This window comes from Ruditapes philippinarum, unplaced genomic scaffold (assembly GCF_026571515.1).
Source record: "Ruditapes philippinarum isolate M1 unplaced genomic scaffold, ASM2657151v2 ctg988_1_1_1_1, whole genome shotgun sequence".
In the NCBI taxonomy this organism is placed as follows: domain Eukaryota; kingdom Metazoa; phylum Mollusca; class Bivalvia; order Venerida; family Veneridae; genus Ruditapes; species Ruditapes philippinarum.
This window is the reverse complement of record NW_026864886.1, coordinates 97,987-114,832: the sequence shown is the minus strand read 5'-3', so window position 1 is coordinate 114,832 and position 16,846 is coordinate 97,987. Positions and strand designations below refer to the sequence as shown.

The 16,846-nt window shown below is 32.6% G+C and overlaps 2 protein-coding genes across 2 annotated transcripts in view; one reads left to right on the top strand and one right to left on the bottom strand.

Moving 5' to 3' along the window:
• LOC132727172 (protein strawberry notch homolog 1-like) overlaps positions 1–3,906 on the bottom strand; it is a 58,795-nt gene extending 54,889 nt beyond the window's left edge. Inside the window, 3 exon segments of the mRNA XM_060712600.1 lie at positions 171–279; positions 1,213–1,776; positions 3,802–3,906. Of these exon segments, the coding sequence (XP_060568583.1) occupies positions 171–279; positions 1,213–1,699 (596 nt within the window). The 5' untranslated portion in view covers positions 1,700–1,776; positions 3,802–3,906.
• On the top strand, positions 3,864–12,863 carry LOC132727170 (serine/Arginine-related protein 53-like). Its single transcript, XM_060712597.1, has 10 exons — positions 3,864–3,931; positions 4,903–4,984; positions 5,302–5,418; positions 5,730–5,852; positions 6,460–6,558; positions 6,876–6,912; positions 8,198–8,249; positions 9,298–9,440; positions 11,164–11,289; positions 12,044–12,863. The coding sequence occupies exons 2-10, from the start codon at positions 4,914–4,916 to the stop codon at positions 12,134–12,136; spliced, it is 861 nt and encodes a 286-aa protein (XP_060568580.1). The 5' UTR covers positions 3,864–3,931; positions 4,903–4,913; the 3' UTR covers positions 12,137–12,863.
• The last annotated feature ends 3,983 nt before the right edge of the window (positions 12,864–16,846 follow it).

Sequence of the window (16,846 nt, the reverse complement as noted above, 5' to 3'; positions counted from 1 at the left end):
TATTTAAAAAAGCTACAAGTCATGCAGTCTTAATGTCTTTTCCATGGTCATTTTGAATAACATATCTCAAAATTTTAACTATTTCAAGATTTAGTCAGCTTATAATATGACAAATTGAGTTTTAAACAAGTACATGCAGTAACGTTGCACTTGACTGTAAGAGAAATTACCTAATTGTTTCATTTACACCATCCTGAGCAAGTCTTCCTAATTCTTCATCACCCTGGGCAACAGGGGCAGATAACTGTTTATCATTGACCATCACCACATCTTGATTACCTTTTAATAAATAATTACATGCAACAATCAAAAATATGAATTTTTAAAAGCTGATCTTCTTTATCTTGTTCACTGTTTTGTCTTTAAAATATATTTATCACATTTTACCTGTAACCCACCAGGGCTTTATTTCCTTCAATAGTAAAGGCTGTTTAAAGGCAGCTTCCATAAAGAAAAATTCTTTAAAATCATGCACTTTTCCCAAAAAATTTAATTGAAATAAAGTTTTTTCTTTCAATTTTACAAAATTACCACAATTATTATTTTCCACCAAAATAAGGGGAAAGGCTGCATCCCTAGCCTGTGAAAAAAGCCCTGCCCTCATATGTAATTGTAACTATTAGTAAATAAACTTAATTTTACCTCTTCAATATTTGAGTTTAGCTAGAAAGCCCGACAAACAAATTTTTTATGAATACCTATGTGGCTAAATTTTTGTTCTTTTCACCATGAAAGACAATTTTGCTCAAAAATGATAATGAATTTACCCTCAAAATATCTAATTGTTTGCAAGAATGAAAAGGACAAAATACTTAAGATCAACATCATAAAGATATTCATTTGCTTTATATATATATTCTTTTTCAGTTGAGTTTTAAGTAGCTCCAACACTGGAGATATCAGATTTTTAAAACAATTTCTGTATTATTTCAGACATAATTGGCATCTTAGTGGAACCACCAATCTGTTTTAAGTAAGCTGAATAACTTCCTCACATGAAATTATCCAAAGTCTGTGTCATGGTCGAGTGGCAAGTGACACAAACTCAGCAACCTTAACCATTACCCACTGAGGCCTCAGCTCACACATAAAACTCTACAAGAATTTTAGAATTATGATGTGTAATTTTAGAAATACATCATACTTGACTAACAAGAAAGTGAATTTTGTGTAATCACAGTAATGTTTTAACAAACTTTAATGAAATTTTACCATATATTTGTGAGATGTTTTCAATCTGTTGTAATAATGGATGTGGCCCAGGTTGACTGGCCAGGAATGCATTATGTGCTGCCTCCGCAATACTCCCTGGACCAGAACACTTTGAACTTGCTGGTTTCTGTAACTCTGCCGCTAGCATTGTCAATGTATTACTTGGTGCTTTGTTTCTATTTGATAAATCAGGTGCTTCATTCTCATTGGACACACTTGATGGTGACATTTTTGTCATTTCTAATTCACCATTATGAAGAACATCAACAAAAGACTTTGGGTAATGTGGTATCACACTGTCAACAAATTTGGTTTCTGAAATACTTGTCAATTTGTCAACAGTTGTTTCTGAAGAATCATCATCTAAAATCACTACTGGATTATCTTCATGTTTGTTTAGTATTATCTGTTCACAACTCTCAGAAGTTACAGTTGAGCTACCAGCTATTGGCTCTCCTGGCATCTGCTCTGCAACCGCATTTGACATTGTCAAATAGATCTATCTGACTTTCCTGTTTCCGAGTACCAAGACTTTATTAAATGTATCCTTTGCCTGTGCCTCAGCTGTAATAAAAAAAACAAATCATTATTTACATTCTGAAATAAGAAGTTTAGCTACCCTTCTAAAGTTATGACATAATGTAATGGACTTTCTCCGTAGTCAATCTTTGAACAGTATATGAAATCCATGGGATTTCATATACAAAATACAAATCAGAGCTAAGCACACTATAAAGACTGATGAATATATGACTAACTTGATTCTATACTGGTGGCAAAGGCTTATCACTTATGGCTCAACCATGCTAAAATCAAAGACGCCATGCCATATACTTTGATACATAAGTCTGCTGACTAATGTAAAATGACATCACACTTGTCGGCTGAATTTAACAGGCGAGAAAGCCACCAGAAGCCCCTAGTAATTTACTGGAACTCTAGCAAGCCCTTTTTTAGGAATAGTGAACTGTGAGGCAGAGGTGTTTACATTGTTATAACCAATTGGGAGGATATACAAAATGTTAAAACTGATTAGTTTATACAAATTTATTTTAGTTTGATTGTGTTGGAAGCTATAAGCTAGAAACACATACTCTCAAATCTGTTCCTGGAACCAACCAGTACTATGCAATGAATGTAAAGTTTCTTGCTCAAGGAAACAACGACTTGCCCCCGACAGGGTTTGAACCCATTTCGTCAGCAATCCTTACATTACTAGTGCAACACATTAACCACATAGCCACCCTGCCACTAAATGGTTAACATACAGATTTAGTGCGATTCAGAGGCTTTTCACTTTGCTACGATTTTTATAGTCATTCCGTGATTTTTCATTTTACAAATACAGTAACATTATTGTTTTGTTATTTTTTTTCTTTTTCATTATCGACAAATTGCAAATATAATTCTAAGTAGAAAGTATGATATGTTGAATTTTGTATGGTCAAAATTTGAACAAAATTTGTTCACAAATAACCTATTTATACAGAAAACTTTAAGTGTCAGGCTTTAAGTGCCTCTGAATGTATATGTATAATAGTAAAGATAGCACTGCAATATGGGTGAATATAGTCCAACTAATTGTACTGTGCGACGAGATATTGTGCTATAGGCCTATTCGTGTCTCGGCAATATCTAGCCAAAGCATCTGCACCAGTAAATGATCAGAAGATATAATATAAACAAACACAACTATACTACAAACATGCATACAAAGTTTACAAACATGAACAGAAATGTAGATGAAGAGCACAGGGATGGAATAAAGCACAATCTAATGATGAAATATAAATGAAATAATATGAAAAAGGCAAAGCCTCAAAGCGAGCTCAATTTTCCTTTACCCCAAGATAGTTTAAAATAATCGTTCATTTTTATTTTACAATTTCCGTTTAAAAATTGTCATTAGGTATTTTACACACTGCTTCCATTTATTCTGGTTCCCCCTTTCTATTATAGTTCCTTTATAACTGCGCAGGACACCAGTCTACGCTTCCGTTTTCAATCAGAGTACATCAGCTTTTATCGTTATATTGTAATTCGAAAAGTTGCAATGTGTCCAATTCGGTACTTCAGACGAAAGTTTTCAAAACCATCACTTAGCAGGTACTCGCGTTACCGTAAGGCTCATTTTGCAGGCTGGCCATTATTCACACCGTTTATGATAAATTTTGGTTTAATGTTTTCTATGGGGGCTTTTGTCCTAAATGTAAATTTGATGGACCTGGTGGGGTTGGGGGTCGTTTTGTGTCCTATATGTTTATTCGACAGGGGAGAGGGGGGGGGGCTTTGTATTATGTGTAAATTTCATGAGGGGGGGGGGGGGGGCTTAATTATGTCATCGGGCTTCTGACCGTATCACTTATGTTTGAGGTGATTCATACATTGTTTGAACAATAGTCTAGACCCTTAACAACTTAGATAGTAATAAATTTCAATATTTATGAAAGTGAAACTGAATACAAAAATCTATGGATCGCGAAATCCCATTACATTTGATAAAATTATCAAGATAGGCATAGCATTGTGGTAATGAGATGAGAATGGCTTCCTTTGAAAAAGTTATTTCTTATTTGAATGTCTTATTACCCGAGATGTTTTGGTTTTGATCAACTGTCTTTCCTGCTGCGTAGGCAAACTTTCTTCCCGCGGTCAGGGGAGGTAAAAATGTCAACAAATCGTTTCCAATCAGAGTAGGTACCCTTACTCGAGAAAAAAGGTAGTTTTTGAATAATGAAATTTTGCCATGAATTGTAAATTTTAAGATAAAATCAAAGATTTAGTATTATAGATTATAACATATTTTATCAGTATTTTACATAAATATTTTATTCTTGCAAATCACTCAATGCTTAAATAAATTTGCAATATAATTTCGCGACCTTTTATTGTTTTAGTGACTTGATTGAAAAATATAACATTTTTATGGTAGCTTTTCTGATCATAACAGGTTCTTGTAACTAGAATTTTAACTATGATTTACTTTGTGAGATCCGTTTATCTTTTTAGAGGTTAAGTAATGTCTTTTTTACGCTTTCTATTGTCCATTAGTCCAGTGTCTTTCTAGTCCAACTAATTAGACTTGTCAAAGAGACACCGAGATAATTTTGGACGGGCGCTGTCTTTTTCCAAGTCCAACCATGAACTGCATTTTTAACGGTTTGACAGTAAGAAAAAAAAAGTCTGTAAAATGGGTCAAACCGTTCACGCCAAATTAATTAGGCTAGTGTCTTTCAAACTTTCAAAGACAGGGTCCTACTAAACACTGCTAAGCTTAGCAGTCCTTAGCAGTGTTTAGTAGGACCGACCTGATTAATTTAATGGTTGATTAGTCCATAATTATATAACTTCAACAGTCAAGTGAGTTTTAGTATATGATATATCCAGATATCCTCGGGTGGCCATGATACGCCACCCTAAGCATTTTACAGTGCTACTTTTTCTATTCCTATTTTCTAATGATCCAACTCCAAACATTCTATGTTGAAGAAATTTGGCAGATACATTTAATTTACTTTGATGTTTAAAAATATCCAACTGTTTTCTCTCTTAAATATAATTTGTTGAGACTTTCTGACATACTCAGGATAGGTGTTGACTCTAGGACAGGGTCAAATTTAGGGCACCTGACGATATGTATTTACTTGATCTCTTGAATAAGTTTTGTTCCGATGGATTTACTTCTTTCAGGATAGTAAATAATGGGAAGATACTCTTCTGAAAGTGAAGAGGAAAAGAAGAAAAGGAAGAAGAAGAAAAAGAAAAGATCTAGGTACATGTATATTATTCTTCAATAGCTATATATATGATAATATGACATTAGGCAAAGCCTAAAAACGGGGAAGTTTGGTAAAAATTTTGTGGAGCCAGTCTTTGACTTCCTGGTATAATTATAAGAGTAAAATATTCATCCTTGCATCCTTTGTATTTAAGGCATAGTCAAATTTAGGCATTTTGTGCGAGTTGAGAGACACTGTCACCTGATGATTTTCTCACTTTGAGCAATGGGCCCTAATGCTAATAAACAATTAGACAAGCAATACTTCATTCTCTTTAGTAATGACAAATTCTATTCTATTTTAATTGTAGGTCCCGTTCAAGGAGTGAAAGTATAGAAAGTCGCCATTCTACTAAACAAAAGAAATCCAAGAAAAAGAAGAAGCGTAAGTCTAGATCAAGAAGCAGGTCAACTGATAGATACAGAAGGTACGATTGTAGAAAGTGATTTAAAATTCTGCGCTTTTTGTTTGACTATTATGATATGAAGCAGTTGTTATTGACACAGTAGTTATTGATTGAAAGAAATGATGGAAGCAAATGTACTTTGTTTGTTTCTGCATTATCTATCTATAATTCTATTGTCCTAGAAATTATGTCATGACAACAAATTATTCAGAATTAATTTATTCATGTTGTTGATTGCTTGTACATGTCTTGTAGAATAGTATTTAAATATGAAATATGAGTAAAAGTTAAAATGGAAGCAATTTTGTTAGTATTAAATATGTCATTTTCAGATCAAGATCTCGTAGTTATGAGAGGTCAGGGTCACGTAGTAGAGATAGATACAGGAAAAGGTCAAGGTCATCAAGTAGGGGTCGATATTCAAGGTCAAGGAGCAGAGACAGAAGGAGAAAAAGGTATGATTCGAATTTGAACGGGATTCATATGTGATATGTGTAGAGTCTTTACTTTTAGTGAACATGGTTTATGCATCTTTCTCAAGACATATTCTTGCAAAATAATTAAATGTATATAACTGATTTTGGACGGGAAAAAAAGAAAGAAAAAATATTTGAACATCTATTTTCTTTACTGATATTCAATTTGTCTGTAAATTTTGCCAGGGGAAACCTGTTTATAATGTTAAATGATAGATTATGCTCAGTATTTTTCTCAAGTTAGATAAAAAAAAGAAAGAACATGGTATATCTAGTACAGTACACATGATGGAAACTATAGGCAGGAATAATCATGTGCTTTGTACACCTATAAATGTATTTCTATGATTTGTTTTAAGTTGTAAAATTTAATGTCAATCCACACAGGTGTTTAAAGCATAAGAGTGTTACTAAATTTACATTGGTATATTGTGGTAACCCATGAACTCCACACGTCATGAATTTTAAGATATACAAATTATTAGTTTGTTACATACATTTTATTTAGTTTGTTACAGACATTTTATTTCTTAGATAATATATACATGCATTTAATCATTATCAGTATACTCTTATTTCTATTCAGGTCAAGGTCATATGATCCACACTCAAGGTCATACAGAAGGTCAAGGTCATACACTCCAGATAGAAAAGGAAGAAAAAACAGATCATCGGAGGAAAGGGAGTAAGTTACACATTAAAGTTTCCTTTCTTTGTAATTATTGCTAAAAATTTTTTTTGCTTCCCATTCTCATATGATATAGGGAAAATTTTCTATTTGTAGGTTTTTATAAATGCTTAATATTTAGTTAAATGTGTGCATGTTGAAGGATATAAAATATTTCTAAAGTCAGTCATCACTTGCATTTAAACCTATAATGTGAGGCCAGTTATATGCTTGTAAGAACTGTGCCTACTAACTTGAGCATGTGACATGTCAATTATTTTTACCAATGTCCTGAAAATATTTCTTATGAATAAATTAATTCTTTTTCTTTTCAGAGACCCATGTGCAAATATACCAGGATTTGCTGATATGGTAAAAAATTTATTCCTTCCTTTCATATGTAACAAACTTTTTAATGTATTGTTTTTAGTTTACTTAAATAATATTTCATATTTTATGATAGATAGCTGGACTGTACTAAGTATATATAGAGAGCTGTCAATTGGAAAAATATATTTGAAATTCAACAAAATGTCATATATTGTCATAAAGAAACAAAGGTACTTTTAAACCCCAATCTTAAATTTCTTCAGCTGTTTGTCTTATACTAACCTGGGTTTCCAGTTATTTCATTCCCTTCCTGGTTTTTGGTTAAAAACCGACCAAACCCCAATAAATGTGACACCCCTTCTCTGACAGCTCTTGTTATTTGAATATTAAAGCATGCAAAAATAGATCTTTTTAAACTTGTTACATCCATCAACATATTTGTGACAAATGATCACAGACGTTGTGTCTAATGGTGATTTTTCTTTCACTGCTGATTCAGAAATCATGTACGATAAGCAGCTGGTCACTTGCGGAGATATTGGTAATAACTGGTTAGTTATTCATGAAATCTAGTTAGGTGGTCCCATTCCCAAGATATGACCAAAAATGTGTTAAATTCAGCATAAATACAAAACAACCTCAGCACTAAACCTAACAAACCAAACTCAGCATAAAAAGCTAACAAAACAAACTCAGCATAAAAACGTTACAAAACAAACTCAGCAAAACAACCTAACAAAAAAAACTCAGCATAACAACCTAACAAAAACAAAGTCAGCATGAAAACCTAACAAACAAACTCAGCATAACAACCTGACAAAAAAAACTCAGCATGAAAATCTAACCTAACAAAAACAAACTCAGCATAACAACCTATCAAAACAACCTCAGCATGAAAACCTAACAAACAAGCTCAGCAAAAAAACTTAACAAAACAGCCTTGGCATAAAAACCTAACAAACCAAATTCAGCATAAAAACCTAACAAAACAAACTAAGCATAAAAACCTAGCAAAACAAACTAAGCATAAAAACCTAGCAAAACAAACTAAGCATAAAAACCTAACAAAACAAACTCGGCATAAAAACCTAAAAAACCAAATTAAGCATAAAAACCTAACAAACCAAATTCAGCATAAAACCTTACAAAATAAACTAAGCATAAAAACCTAACAAAACAAACTCAGCATAAACACCTAGCAAAACAAGCTAAGCATAAAAACCTAACAAAATAAACTAAGCATAAAAACCACACCAAAGAAACTATCAAAATACTGATTGTATGAATGGTGATTTAAGTATGTTTTATTTTGTATTTCTTTTCACAGACTCCTGCAGAACAGGCTAAAATCAGGATGCACATGGCTTTAAAAGCAGCAGGTATGATTTTATATTAATGTTACATTATTAATTTCATGAACTTTATGTCGCACATGAATTGGTAAGTTAATAGAGAATTCATAGCTTTGTTACATCCTTGCACTGTTTTGACATCAATACCTATAATGTAGTCCCTTGGTCTGTTTGTCTGAATCTTCTCTAATATGACCATCGGATCTTATTTTAATATTTCCATGGATGCTGTAATTGTATGACAACATGTTTCTGACTAAACCTTTTTTTAACTTAACAGGATTTTATACTGTTTACCCAGGTGCCGGATAAAGCCATCTTGCATCCCATATGTAAGATTAATTCCATACTTTAGATGATTTCATTCCCACAAGTCTTCTATGAATAAATTGTGTACTTAAGATGACATCATTTTGCCTGTTATAATTTAAGTTGTAATTTCATACTCTACTGTAAGAAAAATGTGCAAAATGAAAATATTAGTTTTTGAAATATGATTTATATGCAATATGCAAGAAAAGGACTCAAACACTGTCATCACAGATGTAGATTTCTAGCTGTTGTGTAACTGTTTCTTATATTCTTGATAATTTAATTAGAAAAAATAAAGCATATGAACAAATCAAAACAAGAGCAACATTTTCACCCATTGGTTTATGGCAAAATCATTCTTGTTGGTTTAAGAAGAAATCATTTTATTTATTTAAAGAAAGGCAGCTCCTTTATATGATGTAAATGGAATGTGACCTGTCACTGTAACATCTGAGGGGCGTCTGTGGCCGAGTGGCTAGGGTCGTTGACTTCAAACCACTTACCCCTCACTGCTGTGGGTTTGAATCCCAACTGGGATTTTGGATTCTTTCATGTGAGGAAGCTATCCAGCTAGCTTATGGAACATTGATGGTTTAATCAGGTGCCATTTTGTCCCTGAAATAATGCACAGAAAGGCACCTGAGGTCTTCCTCTACCAGTAAAGCTGGAACTTTGATATATGACCTATATTGTGTTGGTGTGACATAGAACACAATCAAACAAATAAAAAAACTGTAACATCTTGAAATATTTCTATTTTTAGCTGCAGCAGACGAGAAGTTGAAGGGAGATGTTACTAAGAGTCATTCCTCCACCAGTCTACATGATTCAATGGCTTTCTCCCAGGCTTTACAAGATATTGAAAGTTCAGGTTTTGCTGCATCATCATTCAAATCCAGTAGAGGAGTAAGTCATTGTTTGATTTTGCTTGAGGTCTTTTTGAAAGATGTACATGTATGTTGAAATATAAGTTAAATTGGCTATTTTAAAGTGTTTTGAAAAAATATTTGATTATTATTTTCTGATATTGGTAGATAGGAGTAAAATATACAAAATTGTAAATACTTGTATGTAATTAACCAGGAAAGCCTGTTAAAAGATCCTTTAACTCAATTTATTATTTTTGGTTTTATGTCATAAATTTAATGCTCAAATGAAGATTTATCAATATTGTAAGTTCCAAAAAGGATTACTTGTAAAGAAATTACTGAATTTACATGTCATGTTAATAAAGGGAGGTAAATAGAAATGTATTTTCTATAAAGTCTAAGTAAAATTTTTCAATAAGAAATGAATGTAAACAATTCAATGGTTACATATCATGTGAACAAATATTTGCAGTACATAATTATTTTATATATTCTCCGATGTTTGAAAATTGTTTTAGAAACATAATTATATACATACATAAACTTTGACCTAAGTGTGGTTACAACCTGGGGGCGGTTGTGGCCGAGTGGTTAAGGTGGTTGACTTCAAACCATTTGTTCCTCACCGCTGTGGGTTCAAATCCAGACGGGGACTTTAAATTCTTTCATGTGTGAAAGCTATCCAGCTAGCTTACGGAATGTCTGTGGTTTTACTCAGGTACCCGCTCGTGCACAGAAGGGCACCTGAAAACTTCCTCCACCAGTAAAGCTGGAACGTCGCCATATGACCTATACTGTGTCAGTGTGATGTAAAACCCAATAAAATTGTTTACAACCTTAATTACAAAGTACAGGATCTTTAAGTGATTTGGCTCCTGGGAAATGACCAAAAATTGTGTAAAATTAGCATAAAGACAAGCAAATAAACAGATGAATCATCTAGCATTCATACTTGAATTCTTCCAGGTGACATGTTCTTATGTGCCTTTTTATACCCCTGCACAACATCAGCATGTCAGTGTGCACTTCTTATGCCAATCAACCATTTTTTTTCCAACCAATTTTAATAAAATTTAAAAGAAATAATAGGAAATATGACCTCAGAGTTTTTGCATTAATTTTGATGATAAGAAACAGTCAGATTTGGTCCCATTTTATGGTAGGTCTTGTTTAAGGAATTATCAGTTTTCAGATAATGACATTCAATAATAGCTGCAGTTTAATTTATGGATTTTATAATATTGGTTTTAATGTAAATTACTTACAATGGTAGATCTGTTTCAGTTATTTGTAATTTTATTGAGAAAAAAAAGCAAATCATCACCAACAAATTTATTGCTCTGATCAACTATGCAAAGCTGATTCGAGTTTTAGAAAATTCTGAAGAGTCTTAATCAATCCATTCAGTTTGATCAAAGTATTGTCTCTTTCATGTTACAATAATAAATAAATAAATGAATTTTTTTGCCTAAACTACAGTATAATGACATAAAGGAAAACAAATGAGCCGCCCCATGACAAAACCAACGTAATGCGTTTGCGACCAGCATGAATCCAGACCAGCCTGTGCATCAACGCAGTCTGATCAGGATCCATGCTGTTCGCTGAAAACCCTATTACAAGTAGAGAAACTGATAGCAAACAGCATGGATCCTGATCAGACTGCGCGGATGCGCAGGCTGGTCTGGATCCATGTTGGTGGCAAACGCATTACGTTGGTTTTGTCATGGCGTGGCTCAAATTAACCATTCATATTGTAGGACAAGAAGGAGGAGAAGCCACAAATCGATGATTTCACATTCGGTACTGCAGGGGAATTAAGACTTGACTCACAGAGAAAACCTGTACTAGTTGATGTAGATAAAGAAGATTTAGCCCATCCTAGTGTAAGTCTGTTTATTATATATTTAGATTATCTAAATTATATCTATATTTTAGATTATAATGCTGCATGTATGTAATGTCACTTTTGATAGCTTATCCTGATGTTCATATAGTCTGCATGTATATACATGGCTATGTGAAATTATGAAGTAATTTCATGCTTTCCTCTGAAAGAGGAAGTTTTTCTGTATTATAATTTTGCTGTAAAGATTCCCAACAGGATCTATGGCCATATATGAATGGTTGTTTGCTAAAAACTAATAATATAGAAGAAAAAATCTAAATAGTGTAAAAATTTTACCAGAATTTCTGCTTAACTACTTCAAAGACAGTAATGTTTTCCTGCTCACTACTATTTCTTCTTTTTTGTGAGGCTTGAATAAGGTTTTGTTTTGCAACTTCATATATGAGCCGCGTCACAACAAAACCAACATAGTTCGTTTGCGACCAGCATGGATCCAGACCAGCCTGTGCATCCGCGCAGTCTAATCAGGATCCATGCTATTCGCTATCAGTTTCTCTACTAATAGTGTTGGTAAGCGAACAGCATGGATCCTGATCAGACTGCGCAGGTGCGCAGGCTGGTCTGGATCCATGCTGGACACAAACACACTATGTTGGTTTTGTCGTGACATGGCTCATATCATTAACCACTGAATGTAGTTACATAAAACTTTCCTCATATGTATATTTATGACTTTAACGATTATATTCAATTGAATGATGGATAGATTAAATTTTCCTTAAATCTTTCAGTTATATACAGACCCTGAAGAAAAACTGGAGAAATGGATACAAAAATTGTCTGCAATGAGACGTAAAAAACTTGAAGGAGAGGCATTGACTTGATGTTAAATATTATCAGTAAATATGCTGATACAAAATATCTTTACTATAAAACAAACTGTTCATCAGTGATGAAATTCTGAAATAGTTTATAGCAGTCAGTGATGTTTTGCGATGCCTCATAGTTTTAAGGAGACATGAAAGAAGTCTCAAAGTTATGTAGCTTGCTATGTTGTTATGATGAAGTTTTAGACATGACAAAAGAGAGTTTATTTAAAACAGCATTCCTCTATTTTCATGCTTATCTTCATGAAAATTTAGAAAAATATGTTATAAATATCAGAAATATTGACAAAATTGAGAGAGATTAAAGGCAGATTCATATATAAAATTGTTAATTTGTAAAAGTTGTATGTGTTTTAATATTTCACATTATTGTATTGCTAAAACACATTTACATATCTTGTGAAAGTCAGATTAAGTTTTAGTTAGCCTGGTTTACATAAAGTGTAATTTCTGTCTAGGTTGATGGCCCTTTTGGTAATGAAATGGTTAATATTAAGAAGAAACTCCAATACACAAAAATGGATTTTTCTGTATACTAGTAAATAGATCCTTTAGAAAAGTGGTAAATGATTTAACTATAGATTAAAGGACCTTCACTGAGGTTAAAAAAAACTATAAAAAAGGAAATATACTCAATGAAATTGAATATCAGGATTAAAGTGAAATTTCATCTTTAAGTCATTTTGCTCAATTTCAATGTTGTTTTTTTGTTGTTGTTTTTTTTTTTTTTTTTTTTTTTTTTTTGAAAAAAATAGGATGAGGGAATGAACTGAAAATTGTATCAAATGATATGTGAATACAGGATGATGGTAACAAATTTGAAAAGTATTACCAGTCCAATGTAACAAACTCAAAAGTCTTTTACTTCCTACCTTCACAATCCTTCATGTAAAAATATGAGGTCATTTCATAAAAGGTAATTTAAAAAATGAATTAGAGTTTTAAATGAAATATAAAAAGTCTGATTCATTACCTTCTGTTCATGCGCCTTACAAAAAAAAAATGGTTCATTAACACAATGCGATTTACAACAACTTACTGCCTAAAGTATCTTGGTATTGTCTATTAAAAATAACCAAATGATCTACGAACAATTTTTAACGGATATTTAATTTCTGTAAGACAAATGCAAAAACTAATACGTGAATCTGATTTCAGGTTCAATAAATGAATCAAAAAATTAACGGATAGTTCCTGATAAATCATTTTAATCATTTTTAAAATAAATCTCAGTAGACTATCATTATTTGTGCAAAAAATTGAAAACATTAACTACATAAACTTTTGACAAAAACTTGTCCAATTATTTGGGTTCATTTGCTCATGTCAAATTACCAATAATATATTATTTCACTAGTTGTTTCTTTAAAAATAATTACATTTATGTAAGTGAGAAATGTTGCCGTAAATGTTTCGTATCATTGTATTAAATGTTAAAATCAACCTATAAAGATCTTTAGTTTTATATCTTACATTGCTTCTATTTCGTACTTCATAATAAGCATAACATAATATGTTACAACATTCCTGACAACGCTTGTAGCTTTGAAGATGACCTGGTCTTTACAGTAATGTTTATTTATCAAATATACTAGATCTAATCCCCTGAATTGTCTACTTTAATATATTGACAGTCACGGGACTCCGTCATTTTTCTGTTAAATGACTGGTGGAAAATGATTTAAAGTCGGCAACCTTGGTCAAGACTTTTAGTGGTAACTGATCTCATAACATTGCCCTATTAGCTGATTTCTCTACCACGTCCATTACAGTAAATACTTGTTGAGTATGTGACATTCAGTATAACGCGGCTTTTCGTATATACAATTATACAATGATTTCGTACATGTATATGGTCATTAATTTCTTAGACAGCTATTACACAGAAACTTAATATGTGAATGCAATTTAATAAGTTCTACCTGTCACACCCAAACTAAGGCCACATGGGCTTCAAATCACTTGCCCCTCACCGCTGTGGGTTCGAATCCCGACTGGGACTTTGGATTCTTTCATGTGAGGAAGCTATCCAGCTAGCTTACGGAACGTTGGTGGTTCTACTCAGGTGCCCGTTCGTGCCTGAAATAATGCACGGAAGGGCACCTGAGGTCTTCCTCCACCAGTAAAGCTGGAACGTCGCGATATGACCTATACTGTGTCGATGTGACGTAAAACCCAAAACAAACAAACAAAGCCACATGGGAACTGTAATAACAAAATATGAAAATGGCTATTAAGTCTAGGAACTTTTAGCTTTGAATGTAGATACAACTTGCTGAGCTATACCCGCTTTATACTTTGATTTCCCACTCCCTCTTACACTTACATAATGAGGTACAGTAACATTCAGTTGAATATTTGTTAACATGAAGATTAAGAAGGTAATTTGTCGTCAGATTTGTTCCGTTAAATGAAACCCGTTTTTAACCCTAACTTGTAAACGACCTAAGTTTCACGGCTTAAATAATTGACTGGACCTATATATTGAGGTTAATTTAATTAGCCCGTGCCCTGCTAGTCTTGGCAGTTATTATCCTGTGCCGTCAGTATAGAGCCAGGCCAGCCTTTCGCATCCGTTAAGTCTGGTTTAGCAGCATGCCTCAAGATCCTTTTTCTCAAGTTTGATTTTCTTGAAATATTTTTTACTTATCTGGGGGCATGCGGATTTAAATTTTCGTTTTGATATTCAAAATAATTGATAATTTTGGAGGTGGATAGTACAACATAAATTCCTCGGTTCTCGCACGAGACAGTCATGTAAATGTACATGTCACTTGAAAATTATTTTGTATATAATGATGTACTATTTTGTATATGATGATGTACTATGTACAAATCAAAAATAAAAGTTATGTTCAGTCCATGTTCAATGAAAAATTACGCAACACTTGATTAAACGAAATACAAGTTTAGGTATTTTTCCAAACGAATTTATTTCATTTATCCATTGAAGTTCTGTGCTTTATTCCCTTAAACATTGTAGTATCTTTCTTCTCAATGCCGTAAAACGAAAACGCTTTATTGTTAAATGCAATAAAAATTCCTTTAACATGTTTGCGTAAAAAGAAGCAAATAAATGCTAAATAATTTAAATAAACATCGTATATGGTGCATATATTGTGACTTGAAAGCTATAATGGCTTGATTTGATAGTTGTTTTATACGTTTATTACTGTTGGTTCGTCATAAAAATGTATATTTACAGACGTACGTACATGGCTACAAGCTTTTGTTTTCATCTCGGCGTTATTGTAGCGTCCGGCGTTCTCTTCATCTGCAGTGTCCTTATATCGCAGGAAATATTAAATTTTTTTTTCCAAGAAATATTCTGTAAGTAAAATTTAAATCTTTACCTTTTGCTGCTTTTATTTCAAAATCTTCATTTATCTTAAAATCAGTCATGTCAAAATACTCATCAACCATTTAGAAACGTATGTCGAACAAATTACAATCTATTATTGTTTATACTCCTCAAAATGCTAACAAAATAACTTTAATTGAACAAGTTTATTTAAAGGGCCACGCTCCTAGGATTCATATTAAACTTTTGGAAGGTCATTAATGTTAGAAGGTTTAATTGAAAATGTAGTTGCGGTTAATTTTCTTAAGAACATTCGTTTAGAAAAAAAACCTGTAACGCGTTAGTAACGCTAAAGTATACTTACTTGTATTTAGAAATGATAGTACATTTAACTGAAATGCTTTAATGTGTACGTTTTTAAATAAGTGAGTACTAAAGTATTCATATAGGTTAGAGACGGTGCTTCAAGTTTGATATTTTTTCACATGGATGTATCAACGTTTGCGATAAAATTGAAATAGTGCATTAAATCAGATGCTATTATACAGATCTTAAGGCATTTGAGCCGCGTCACGACAAAACCAACATAATGGGTTTGCGACCAGCATGGATCCAGACCAGCCTGCGCATCAAGTAGAGAAACTGATTGCGAACAGTATGGATCCCGATCAGACTGCGCGGATGCGCAGGCTGGTCTGGATCCATGCTGGTCGCAAACGCATTATGTTGGTTTTGTCATGACGCGGCTCATTTTTTACTCTGAAGTAGATAAAGATAGTTTGATTTCACTGTATAAGTTGATGTCCTTCATTACTTATGTTTCAGAAAATAAAATGTCAGGAAATTACATTGTTGCGTCTATTTACAGCTCAGTCATCATATGACATAATTATATTGCTTTCAATACTTTAATGAAAAAAATCACTTACTTCGAGAGAGGAAAAATTGATTTGTAAAATGAAGCGGTCGTTGACAATCTGAAAACAAAGCCTTATTTTCTCTACTTTTATATTTACAACAACAATATCAATAAAACAACTAAAAAACTATTAAAATGTTGCATAAAGCTTCATAATTACCACATAATTTATTTATTATACATAATCAGTAGAAACTCCCAGTATCTCATTGTAATATAATGAACTCATATATTACTGTCTTAACTTAGCATTTCTTAAAATGATAATTCATGGACTTTTGTGACTAGGAGTAATCCATAGAAGTAGCAATTATATTACCAAACGTATCAGCAATAACACTCTTCAAAGTTAAAAGTGATAGTATAATTCCATTTTAGGTACAACCATTACATACCATGTCACAGACTCATTTATTTCATACGTAAATGTGTTAAAAAATTAAAACCGGCATGTTACAAAATTGTCATTAATACTTAATTTTAAGGT